We start from the raw sequence: 12,913 nt of genomic DNA on the forward strand, positions 1-12,913 counted from the left end.
CTCACAGCATGAGGGGTGATTTGAAAATGTTATGAACAAAGTAATTTCAGGTTTGGTACTTAGCACTTCCACTGATTCAATATAGCATTCAGATTGACACTGCTATGTGCTGCCCATTGCTATGTGCTGCCCAACCTGACTCTGTAACTCAAAAGTAGAGGCCTTGAACATTTTGTTCCTGCCTATTGTTGATGCTAACGATAACATGCTCTGTTCTCTGAGTTCTAACCCTCATTACAGCACAACTACCTTTGTATGAACAGATTTTTTTCTTGCTACCAGTAGGTTCTATGTGAGTAATGCAAATAAGTCAAATGTTGCAGGATGGAGATTACTGCCATACACGTGGATGGTAAATCAGCTCCTTTCTGAACAGGATGCAATAATTTTCAATTTATGTATTATGAGGCGTTTTGAATAGCAAACATCATATCAATAAAATTAGCCACGGTTCAAGATTTCACCAGCGCCAGGTTTCCCATTCTCAGATGAGTGAGTAGGTGTCAGAGAATGCACTGCTGTCCGGTAAAAAACTGGATTAATATAACTAGTAGTCAAGATTATTATTGTGTATATATTTAGTTAATATTTTAGCATCTTCTAAATAGTTTCCCTCTTGCAGTTTATGTGTGCCAGAATTCATTTATGAAATACCTAACTGCCTGGCATGCAGGAACTGTGGCTTGTTAATTAGTACTGAGGCTCCAGCATGTATAAAAGCTCACCAACACCCAATGGGTTTTGACAAACTGTGAAACATGGTGCTAAGGATGCCGAGCGACAGTGAAAACCGGTGAAACACGGTAAGATGGCTCCACTTGTAGCCGTGACTCAGCAGCCGTTGCTTTCAGCGAGGGGTCGATGGTTGGTTTGATTGACACACATGAAATCCGCCTATATCTCTGCCATTTATCTGTAACTTCCTCTTCTGGCTCTGCGTTCCAGTAATTCCCTCTTTAAATGTCCTGTTGTAAGTGAGTATTAAGGTCTATTCAAGCATCTTGCGGTTCTTTATTCTTGCCCTTCGCTGTAAGGTAATTTAAATTGGAGAAAGGCGGAGTTTCACCGGAAAGTCAAAGGACCACTATGCTCTGCATCTGCGATTTCCCCAGATGATGAAGCGGAGAAAATGTCTGCTTGCTGCATGAAACGGTCTTTAAACACTCTTTTATTGCGAGAATGAGCATAAAAAAATGTGGGGAGAAAGTGTTTTGATCAGCTATTCAAAAGAAACGCTTTGCGAAAACTTTCCTTTTGACAGGAGCTTTCCCTTAATTACCACTGTAAGTGCCGTTTCCAGCAGCCACTCATGACAAATTTAGACATTTTTTGATATTTTGCCTTTCAAAGACATCACAAAATCTTTTCCCATGCAGTGAAATGTTCAGCAATAAATAAACTCACAAGTAGCCTGCACCAAATAGTTGAATTTACATTGAATATTTTACTGTGCGCTCTTCCACAGTGAAGGATGCCAGAAATAATTAATAGCTGGCACTCAAAAAAGCCATTCTACAGTATTGCATTCCTTCCACCCATCTGTGACACAGTGAATAAAATCTCAAGAAGAACTCATTTCATTTCAACTGAAAATTACCGTCATTATTATATCATGGTGCATTAACCTGGGGGGTGGAATGGTGATAAAGTGCAGCTTTCAGTGCAATACCTCTGCTCCCTATCAGGGCTTTGTTCCAGCGTGGTCATGTCATCCTGTCCAATCAGCATCAGCATTCATGGAGAGGAACCAATAACTGAGGGTAATGTTCATCAGGCCATATTTCTATACACTATGCTAATGAAAATGAGGTATGGTCGGAGCTGTGGGTCTACAGATGCATTCATATTCATAATGAATGAGAAAGCAACCGCATGAAAGGCAGAGTTAATTTAGTCTTCCTGTAAAAATGCTGCATGTACTTCGAGTCTCAAAAAAGATGGCAGAGATCATTGTATTAACCTAAAGCCTGGTTGTCTTTGAGTAAAGGAATACGTTATGTTTTGAGTGTATGTGCGCTGCGCAGAATATTAGCAGACCTTCTGATCTTTTAAATGATGGGCTTTTTAACCATGTGGCTCACCCTGTTCGTTTCAGTAACTATCCGACAAATACAAATCCACATGCCACAGAGATTCAAGAATCCCTGTGATTCGTCACCACACTTAATCTTTTTAAAATATGATGCAGGTGCATAGCAAGGCCAGGTTAATTTTCCTTGGTTTACTCATGATGGCACCTGTGTTCTCAGATGGGAGTTCCCAAGGTGCCACGCCCTATCAGCACCCAGGGCCGGGAGCAATGGGTAGCAGAGAACTGGGGTCTTTCTCCACTCTGGACCTCATCAGCAGCTGTGAGGGGTGCAAGACTGAGACCCAGTCCCCGAAAACCTGTGGGGTGCAGAGTATGCCCAATGCACCAGGTGAGTACAAGATGGCGAGGTGAAATAAAGGCCCTTTTCTATTTCAACAACAAACAAAAAAACTCTGATAAATTAACTGGAATAAAAGAAAACATAATGCTTTTGTGAATGTCACACCCTAGTTTGAAGATAAGGAAAATTGAATGCCAACTCCCCCCCCCCCCCCCCCCCCCCCTTCCATTTGTTTTTTTTGGAGAGATGGAAAATTCAGGTCCAGAAAGTAAAAGTCCTCCCCAGTATTTTGTTCCAATCAGCTGGATTTGCATATGAGTGTACTTCTTCAGCCAGGAGGCAAAACTAATTAGTGAAATCAGCTGGCTGGAGTTCATGGGTGGAGGAAACACATGGCAGCACGTTTACTGTCTGTACCCATGAGATTTCCGCCTCTGGTATTCAGCTATTCTGCACGGTCTCTCTTCAGTGCCCACGAGAGACGGGAGGTGGAGGGTGATGTCACTCTTCATTAACGTCTCCAAAGTTCCCGTACTCCTCCTCCTTCTCTACACGTTTGTCTGTTCCCTGGACGTTCTCAGCTCAGCTTTCCAGTTGGCTGGTGGTGAGTGTCCCGGCTGTGAGGTCACTCAGTCACATCTGTTATTTCTGCCTAGCTTATAAATGCACATCCAAACATAATGACAGAGTCTGGGTAAATACACTATAGCCACTGAGGAGAAATAGGACCTCTAAACAACCGTTTCTTCCAAATGTGCAGTTTGCACATTAGCAAAGTTAACAGTTTGACTACCACAAAAGTCTTCCAAAGGCACTCAGCTCCTATATAAATTAACCCAATAAAGAATATTTTGTCTAACATTAACTTACTTGATGCTTGGCACAAGTCAATAAATTGCAGTGTGGAAGACAGTGTGTGCATTTACTGTTTTCTTTGACTATACTGCAGTAGAGTTTAATTATTAAATCAAATGGAAAATGTCAGAGACCCTAGTAGGGGTTTAAACATCAAAGACCACTAAAATCTATGGCAGTGTGTGCAACTATTTGGTCAATCCACGTTGTTCTAGTTTGAGCGGAGCTCAGTAACAAGATGGTCTAAACCCAACCTGTTAGATAAGCTTCAGTAATTCATGCTGGTCATGCCGCCTATCAATAGGCAAGGTGGCGGGAGACATCTTCAAGGACAATGCCATCCTGTCCAGTCCAGTAGCAGGGCTGGTGGTTGGTATCCTAGTGACGGTCCTGGTCCAGAGCTCCAGCACCTCAACGTCGATTGTCGTCAGTCTGGTGTCCTCTGGATGTGAGTCTGAAACAAACCTCTGCCGGTGACTTCCTCTTTTCGTAACCTGCACTCCTGAAAAAGGACTCCTCTTTCCTGTTAGGTACAGTGACAAAGAAAGATTCAGTACAAACTGGGAGTATACATCAGTAAAGTGTACCCTGATTGTTAAGAAAGAGTAATTATCGTTTGATTTCTAAATGATGCCATGTTTTTGCCATTCCCTGAAATTTGTAAAAATGTTGTAAAAATGTCAGTGAAGAAGACAGCCTGAAAGATCATTAAAGAAAATGACTGACTAAATTAATTTTGAATGTTTTTTTATGTTACAACATTTCTTGTTGCAATACCAGCCTGCCCACACAATAACCAGCTCTGTAAAATTAAATCTGGGCCTGAATGTGGAATTTTTTGAGCTGATTTCATTCCCAGTGCTGGACGTGAATTCTGCTGTCCCAATAATTATGGGCTCCAACATTGGGACATCCGTCACCAACACCATTGTGGCTCTAATGCAAGCGGGAGAGCGAGACGAGTTCAGACGGTGAGTTTGATTCTAAGGTAAAGGCATCTGGTGTTGGCAGAGCGTAATGCTTCCTTCACTTGCATAACTTGTACACTGGATATGCTGTTATATTTTAGCCAAATTTCCTAAATCTGCCTAAATTGATTTGGTTTCCTGGGTGAAGGTATCTGCTAACAGTGTAAAATTCAGGTTCAGAAAGTAAAAGTCCTCCCCAGTATTTAGGTTTTGCTAATTAGCACAATTCTTCAGCCAGGAGGTAGAGCTAATTATTGAAATCAGCTGGCTGAGTTCATGGATGGAAGAAAGACATGGCAGAGCTTTTACTTTCTGATGCCTGGATGTTCCACCTCTGTTGAGCACATAATGGAAGTGAGTGAGCTGAGCACTGTCATGCCTAAACTCACCCAGCTGTAGAGACAACAGCGGCGTGACTTTCCGTCAAGTAAGGACGCCGTTGGCGTTGAGACGCCTCATGACGGACGATGCATCATGGCATAAATGTCGTCGAATCACACAGGGCCTTTGCCGGGGCAACGGTGCATGACTGCTTCAACTGGCTTTCGGTCCTGGTGCTGCTGCCCTTGGAGGCGGCCACTGGCCTGCTTGGCCGCCTGGCTCGGGCTGTGGTCAGGAGCTTCCGCATCCGGGGTGGGAAAGACGCCCCAGACCTGCTGAAGGTCATCACCGAACCGTTCACCAGGCTCATCATCCAGGTAGGCAGAGTGTCCAGGTGTGCAGGAGTATGTGAGAGTGTAGTGCGGTGGTTCCAATCCTTGATACTCATGAAATGCTTGGGTATTACTGATGATAATATAGCTTAAGAGGGTAAATAATGCCCCTGAACGTGAAAAGCACCTAATTAAGAAAATTAAAATTCTGGGATCGCAACACTGGTTGGAACAAAAACCCAGCATCCACAGGGGACCACGGTTGGGAAGTGCTGGTGTAGTGTGTAGTAGTTAGATTGGGCTTATAATCTTTGTTGTGAAGGTTGTGAAGGTTTGGTTCCCAGGTTGAGCACTGCTGTTGTTACCTTGCTCTATGGGGGTTCAGGCCTGGTTTCCTCCCAATTTTCCTTCTGTTTCTCTGTAAAGCGTCTTTGTGACAGCTCTCTGTAAAAAGCGTCATACAACATAAATTTAATTGCACTGTATGATTAATCGAGGTACTTAACCTGAAGTGTATCCATGCAAAAGCTGTGGAAGTTGCTCTGGAGACAGAAAAGTGTCTGCTAAATGCTTGTAATGCATTGTAATGCAATGAGTCTGTGCCTGGGCCCACTATAGGTTTTTCTGTGGGGGGCTTTTTTTTTTTTTTTGCTGAAAGCGTCCTTTTCCTCCTCTTTTGCTGAGTCTTTGCTTGGTCCTCCTCTGTGGTAAATCCGAAGTGCCTCTGTACAGCTGCAAATCTTATATGGCTCTGCTTCCGCTAAAAACCTTCCATCGCTCTTCCTCTTCGACAAATAATCTCCTTAGCATCATTTGTTTTGCCTGTGCCGTTGTGTGAACTGTCCTCGTTGAATTGTCCTCGTAATGCAAAACAAAATTACGTAAAAAAAAACCATAAATAACAAAAAAATATTATCTAATCTTATTTAATCCTATCTCTCTGCATCTTCGTCTGAAAATCTCATCTTGCTCCTTGTAATATACAAGTCTTGTCACTTACTCTTCAGCAGTAAATGTCCTCCTGCTCCTCTTCATCAATATTTTTCATTGTAATGCAATGGAAGAATGGATTATTCTTTCTTTATTCTTGTTTATTATAATTGGATTTTCCAGCAGTAGAAAACAATTCTGACACTGTTGTGCACATAAGTCTCCAAGATGCACTTTTCAAAAGGGTTCACACTATTTTACCCTTAATGGCAGTCTGCTGTAATTCAATTTTCAGTCCATCGCTGAGTGACAGATGAGATATCAGACTATGAAAGATAAAGCAAACATGAACCTTTCCTTATGGGAAAATGATAAATGTGGATTGTAGCTCTGTGCAATCTTGTTTATTCCAAGTTTGCAAACACCTTACATTTTGGCTCTCGCATTTCATAAGTGTCAGGCGCAGGTGCGGGAGTGGACCCAAACGCAGAGTAAAACAGAAAGTCCAAAACTGGGAAAACAAGACTTTAATAAACTAACAGGGAACAAAGGGACTTGCAGGGTGAAACAAACAAACAACGAAAATCTTCAAACAATTTACAAAAAACAAAAATACAAAAACCCAAAAACAAAGGAAAACAGGGCAGGCAGGGCACAGGCAGGCAAACAGGTAAACGGGCAGAAGCAGGTACAAACCAGGTGCAAGGCAAGGCAAGGCAAGGCAAGGCAAGGCAAGGCAAGGCAAAGCAAGGCAAAGCAAAGCAAAGCAAAGCAAAGCAAAGCAAAGCAAAGCAAAGCAAAGCAAAGCAAAGCAAAGCAAAGCAAAGCAAAGCAAAGCAAAGCAAAGCAAAGCAAAGCAAAGCAAAGCAAAGCAAAGCAAAGCAAAGCAAAGCAAAGCAAAGCAAAGCAAAGCAAAGCAAAGCAAAGCAAAGCAAAGCAAAGCAAAGCAAAGGTTCCAGCACCTGAGTCTGGGGAGAGGGCGATTTAAATAGAGAGACGCAGACGAGACACAGGAGGGCACGATGAACAATCAAGCCACAGAGAGGGAGGGGAACACGAGACAAAATGCAACTAATAATTGGATAATCAAAAACAATAAAACAATTAACTGAACAGAAAACCGAGGTGCCGCCATCTGGCGGCCCAACAGGGAAACATAGCATCTCTTATTTCCTGCTAAATTTTCACCAGATTATAGTTAAATGTAATTAATGAAAATATTGAAGAAGAGTGTTTGTTAAACTATGAAAAATAGGAAAATTATCCTACACAATGATGATAAAAATACAAGGGCTATTCAATTAGTCTTTGTCTCTATAGCTACGTTTAGACATTATCTGGCATACCTCTATATGTGCTTTGAATTAGCCATGAAACAAAATGCTTGTTTTTTCACCCAATGTATAAACATAAAAAAAACACATGGAAGATAAATTTGCATGTAGTGTTCAGATTCATTTACAGTTATTTTTTAAGTGACCTGTGTGTGGGTGTGCAGTTCACATTTCTTTGTATTCAAGTACTTTCCTCTGAAAATGAAAGGTCATTTAGAGGTCATTTGTGAGGAAGAGTGTGGCCAGGCAAAAACAGATCAGATTTGGAAATTAATTGGGCCAGACACGTTACAGCCTAAATAAAGCCTGTGATGATTTGTGTTGCTAAGTGCAGAGGATGGACTTGGGTTCTTTATATCTATCACCATGACTCCATGCTCTGTATGGGTTTGTACGTTCTTATGTCATTTCCTGTCCAAATTTTGTGCTCTTTTTCCAAGCTGGACAAGTCAATCATCACAGCCATTGCTACGGGAGACGAAATCATGCGAAACCAGAGTCTGATCAAAGTGTGGTGCAAGACCAGTCTGATCACAGTAAGGGAGGTTTGTGTGTTTGTGTGTGTGCATTTGGGTATTGATACTAATGCCTGTATGTATGTTTTTTAAAAAGCATTAGTTCATGGTATTTGGTATTCAACAATAAAACCTTTCAATTCCAAACCCAACTGCCTGGTATGTGGAATCACAGATTCTCTGTGCCAAAAGAAAAATTGTTCTTTTTCGGTTAGCCAAACACCTGTGCGAATGAATGTATAACTTATAGATGCTAGTAAAATATCATCTATAATATCACCTGCCCTTATAATAAAATCTTTTTTTCCTTTTTCTATCAATGTGTTCTCTCTGTCTAACCGGAACCCAAAGTGAGCATGTGATTTCCCCAGTAGACGTCTGTACTCCTTTCCTGGTTCTTTGCTACTGTTGTTCAATGGGGGCTGTATTATGACACCAAATTTTATTCAGTTAGTTTGTTTAGAATATTTTTATAGTCATATAATATAAGTTCATTGTTATAGTCCTAATAGATTCAATACCGATGTATGTACATGGAGAAAGACATGGATTGTATATGGCTCCCTTCCTCCCCAGTCCTCAGTGAACATTTCTGTTGATGGTCCTGAAAACTGCACCACTGCATACGACTGCTGGCAAGAGGGTGGCAGCGTTTGGACCGCACAGAACCTGACCCATCAAGTCAACATCCAAAAATGTACAGTAGGTCAATCCACTCCCTACTGCTGTACAGTTAGCACACTGAAACAGAATTCATTGGGATTAGGAAAGGCCATTATGGAGCATGCAAAACAATGTAAATCTCAAATTTAAGTTTAATTAAGGTCAACTTGATGGATTGATGATCACATTAAAATGATGTGGATTTAACATTATTAATCAAAAATATTACATTAATTCAGCTAATTATCTAAGTTCAATTTAAATTGTCACATACAGTATGTTTATTGTAGTAATATAACCAAAATCAACTTGATTTGTTTTTATCAGACTCAACGACATCAATCTGAATGGCGTCATCCTTTTCATACAGCTGAAATTTAAAAAAGATAGCTCAAGCTATGCAGCTTGCCGAAGGATACAGTGGGTAGTGTTAAGCCTTAGCATTTTCAAGCCCAGTGCCCTCAAACCTCTGACTTCCCCCCACCCTCCCCCACCTCTGCTCCCCCCGCTCGCAGGTAGCCACCTGTTCGTGGACTCCCCTATGTCAGACCTGGCGGTGGGGCTCCTCTTGCTCGGCACCTCCCTGCTGACCCTCTGCTCCTGCCTGGTGCTGCTTGTCAAGCTGCTGAACTCCCTCCTCAAGGGTCAGGTGGCAAAGGTCATCCAGAAGTTCATCAACACAGGTGAGCCAATCAATGCAGGGAGTCTCTGTTGTTTGGGGAACCATTCAGTCAAGGGTTTCCCCAAAACCTTTTCATCTCAAAGTGACCTAGAATTACCAGCCCTGGGGTAGCGTCCCAGTTTGGGAACTCCTGCCCCGTTTAACACAAACAAGGCAGGATGAACCAGAAATACTGTGACAGTTTTGTTAGCCAGCAGCAGCACACTTGCAAATACTGCACTGACAGACAAAACAAATACTGCACTGACAGACAAAACAAATACTGCACTGACACACAAAACAAATACTGCACTGACACACAAAACGAATTACTGCATTACAGCTATAATGTATTATTACTGCTAATTTTACAACTACTAGTTACACAGTGTAAAGTAATGGTTCTCCCTGGTTCACAACCACGTCATTTGACTGGAATGGAACTGAAAACTTCACAGAATAATACAGAAACACCATGCCAAGAGAAAGTACAGATTCCAAAGGTAGTAAGCGCATACACACCACATAAATACAGCAAACAAGCAGATCATAACAAAAACAATTTAAATCATTCTCCAACTGTACAAACATGTATAAAATATGAAGTCATGCTCCAAATAAATGCCTGTGAATAAAGTACAGCTACAAGCCCTACTATTACTACTAATTATTATAAATAATAAATGAAATGAAATGGCAGTCCTGCTAAGCTGTCTGAAAGTTGCTAGGCTATATGAATGTCCCAGATGTTTTATTTTATTGCCTTCTATATACACAGACTACAGGTTTTACATGATGTTCATTGTGTTCTATAACCAATTAATATGCCTTATCAGCTGCTTTATATAACCTCTATATTACTTTCTCCCCCCCCCCCCCCCAGACTTCTCTTACCCCTTTGGCTGGCTGGCGGGGTACTTGGCCATTCTGGTGGGGGCTGGGATGACCTTTGTAGTCCAGAGCAGCTCAGTTTTCACCTCTGCCATCACTCCCCTGATTGGTGAGTCGCTGGGACTCCGCCCTTGACTCCGCCCCCATGGACAATCTCCTCCAGGTCAGGCAGAGCGGTCAGTGCGAGAGGAACCTGGCCTAATTCTCATTCTCCTCCTGTCCCTAAAAGGCATAAGAGGAGGAGGATGGCTGGAGTTTGACTTTTACTCTACTTTCCGGATTTTTTTTTTTGAATGGACAGTCAGACATTATTATTTAACTCATGGACTGGACTGAGGGGAAGGGCATGAAGGGAAAAATTCCATAACTCAATTGAGGTCACAGTCACAGTCATTTTAGACATGAACCTGAAAGACCTGTTTAGTCATTTATTTTAAATTTGGAGGGGGGGGGGGGGGGGGGCTGAGTTAAGTGTCTGTCCAGGGCTGAGGTGTCAATGGGTTCATTTAAAACAAGGACACCAAAACAAGGACACTTTTTTTAAAGTGTGAAATGCAGGCAGTGATAAGAGGACGGCCAAGGAAGTCTCTCACCTGAGTAGTCATTCTGGAACCTTCTACTCACCTGTGCGATGAGGACAGCATTAATGGCACTCCCAGCATCCCGCTGGGCTTAACAGTAATTAAGCGCGAGGAAGCCGCACTCAGGCGCCCGCTGCGCCAGCTCTCATCACCGAAAGAGGGAGAGGCGTCTCTCTCGTGAGTAATGGGGACATCGCATTGCCCCATTTTCATATTAATGTATGAATGAGGGATTCTGGAAATGGCCAGGGACCTCATTTTCCATGTCACCTATTCGCAGCGCTCGGCTGTGGTCCAGACAGAAGCTTCTCTGGGGGCTTTTGCTCTCTCTCCCAGACCACAGGCTCCCTGGCCCGCATGGAACAGACACAGGGTTTTTCTGTTCACTCAAATCCAACAGTATCGGCACACTTTGCCCACATTAACATTGTGGTTGGTGTTTTACAAATATAGGATAGTTTTTTTGGATAGTTTTGCATGATTTACAAGCAATTCCATTTGTAGCTGATTCCTAGTGACATGATGGCATCCAACAGCTGACTTCACAGTCATATTTGAGTTATAAAAACAGGCGAGCAGCTCAGCTTGTTAATGAATAATTAAGCATTCAGCAGGATAAGGTCAGGCACGTTCTCTGCTTACCCTATTTTTAGGTTACGCCTGCCACTGCTACAATTCTTAAGCAGTTACTACCACACATCATGAAACGGTACTGCTAGTGACTGTGTGGAAGTTTCCCTCACGATGAGCCTAAACTGCTGTGCCCCATCTGCTTTTAGGTATCGGTGTAATCAGCATCGAGCGGGCCTACCCCCTCACTCTGGGGTCCAACATCGGCACGACCACCACCGCCATCCTCGCTGCCCTGGCCAGCCCCGGGGAGAAGCTGGCTCCCGCGTTCCAGGTGCCCCAGCTGTTCCTCGCAATTACATTTAAATCACAAATAACTGCCGTGGGATTGTCACAATCATAATAAGGATTTTGAGGCACAGAGGGAGATGTCAGTCAGCAGGATATTTCACACATTTTAACACACACACAAAAGAAGAGGCTTTTGCAGTGACCTGTGCTTGAAGTGTCCGAGTGTCTAATTCAATCAGTCACCCACACATTCAATTTATCATCCGCTCACTCACTGAACAGCTGCCCACCAAGGTAAATGCAGTTCCTACATTCCACCACTAGAGGGAAAAGAGCCCAGGAAGCTCACAGCTGTGCTTAATGCAGCCTTTCCGCTCATCAAAACCACTCCTCATTTGAAACTTCTGGGATTATAGTAATGGGATTATACTTGGCTGCTAATTTTGATTGGGCACTTCAGATGCATATATAGATAGAACTGTAATTACGAGAAAAGGCTTATTTTTTATATTCTACTTGCTATGATGTGTAAATGTGAAAGGAAAAATTGCATAATAGGGTTTTGTGACTGTTAGTCATAACCAGATGTGTCACTGTAGCAAGCATGTGAGCAGACACAAATTTTTTTCTAAAAAATAATGAAATTTAACTTTTTATTTTATTACTTTACATTATATTGGTTATGCTTATGTTTAATTGCAAGGGAAAGCCAGTTGACTTTACAACTTGTTTAGGTGGTATTCACCTACAAGGGCAACCTCTTCATTGATATTTATTTTATCCAGTGACACGATGCATTTTCACTGTGGGAATGTTAACTCTCCCATCCTCCAGGTGGCACTGTGCCACTTCTTCTTCAACATCCTGGGCATCCTGCTGTGGTACCCGGTGCCGGCGACGCGACTCCCGATCCGCATGGCGAAGGCGCTGGGTGAGCGGACGGCCCGGTACCGCTGGTTCGCCGTGCTCTACCTGCTGGTTTGCTTCCTGCTGCTCCCGTCCGTGGTGTTCGGCCTGTCCGCGCTGGGCTGGCGGGCCACGGCGGGCGTGGGGGCGCCCTGCGGCGCCGCCCTGCTGTTCGTCCTGGCCGTGAACTGGCTGCAGTCCCGCAGGCCCCGCCTCCTCCCCCGCCGGCTGCGCACCTGGGACTTCCTGCCTCTCTGGGCGCGCTCCCTCCGGCCACTCGACGCCCTCATTGCCAGGGCGACGCTGAAATGCCACGCCTGCACGGATGACCCCTGCCCTTCCCCCAGCACGCCTCAGCGCACCCCAGAATTGACCGTGACCCAAATCAAGCCCCACTCGCCTTGTGATAACGCCGCTTCCTCTTACCTGGACGAGAGCCCTGCCTCCTGCTCACCAGACAAAAGCGTTCGCCTTTAATATGGGGTCATCCTGTTACTTAGTGATATTACGACATACAGTTTTTTTATTTTAGCTTTTGGTCCTTATGTGCAGTGAATGTTTTGTGTGTTGTGTAGTGCAACTTTCCCTTAGAATGTTCTACTTTCAGCAGAGTTTGTACTGCACTAGCGTGTGTTGCCCTGGGAACCGTAGCCCTGGTGAACATACAACAAACAAAAACATTTTCTATAAAACAAAAGCAATCGTGTGATGGCGCTTCACATC

The 12,913-nt window shown here is 43.4% G+C and overlaps 1 protein-coding gene across 1 annotated transcript; it reads left to right on the top strand.

Annotated features, from left to right (window-relative positions):
• Window positions 1-746: 746 nt before the first annotated feature.
• On the top strand, window positions 747-12,882 carry LOC118235269 (sodium-dependent phosphate transport protein 2A-like). The gene is made up of 13 exons (XM_035432445.1): window positions 747-803; window positions 1,686-1,760; window positions 2,250-2,420; window positions 2,842-2,976; window positions 3,532-3,675; window positions 4,087-4,198; window positions 4,698-4,893; window positions 7,553-7,648; window positions 8,204-8,324; window positions 8,806-8,973; window positions 9,835-9,951; window positions 11,203-11,327; window positions 12,119-12,882. The coding sequence occupies exons 2-13, from the start codon at window positions 1,706-1,708 to the stop codon at window positions 12,665-12,667; spliced, it is 1,989 nt and encodes a 662-aa protein (XP_035288336.1). The 5' UTR covers window positions 747-803; window positions 1,686-1,705; the 3' UTR covers window positions 12,668-12,882.
• Window positions 12,883-12,913: the final 31 nt, after the last annotated feature.

The sequence above is a fragment of the Anguilla anguilla genome, chromosome 9 (genome assembly GCF_013347855.1).
Source record: "Anguilla anguilla isolate fAngAng1 chromosome 9, fAngAng1.pri, whole genome shotgun sequence".
Lineage (NCBI taxonomy): Eukaryota > Metazoa > Chordata > Actinopteri > Anguilliformes > Anguillidae > Anguilla > Anguilla anguilla.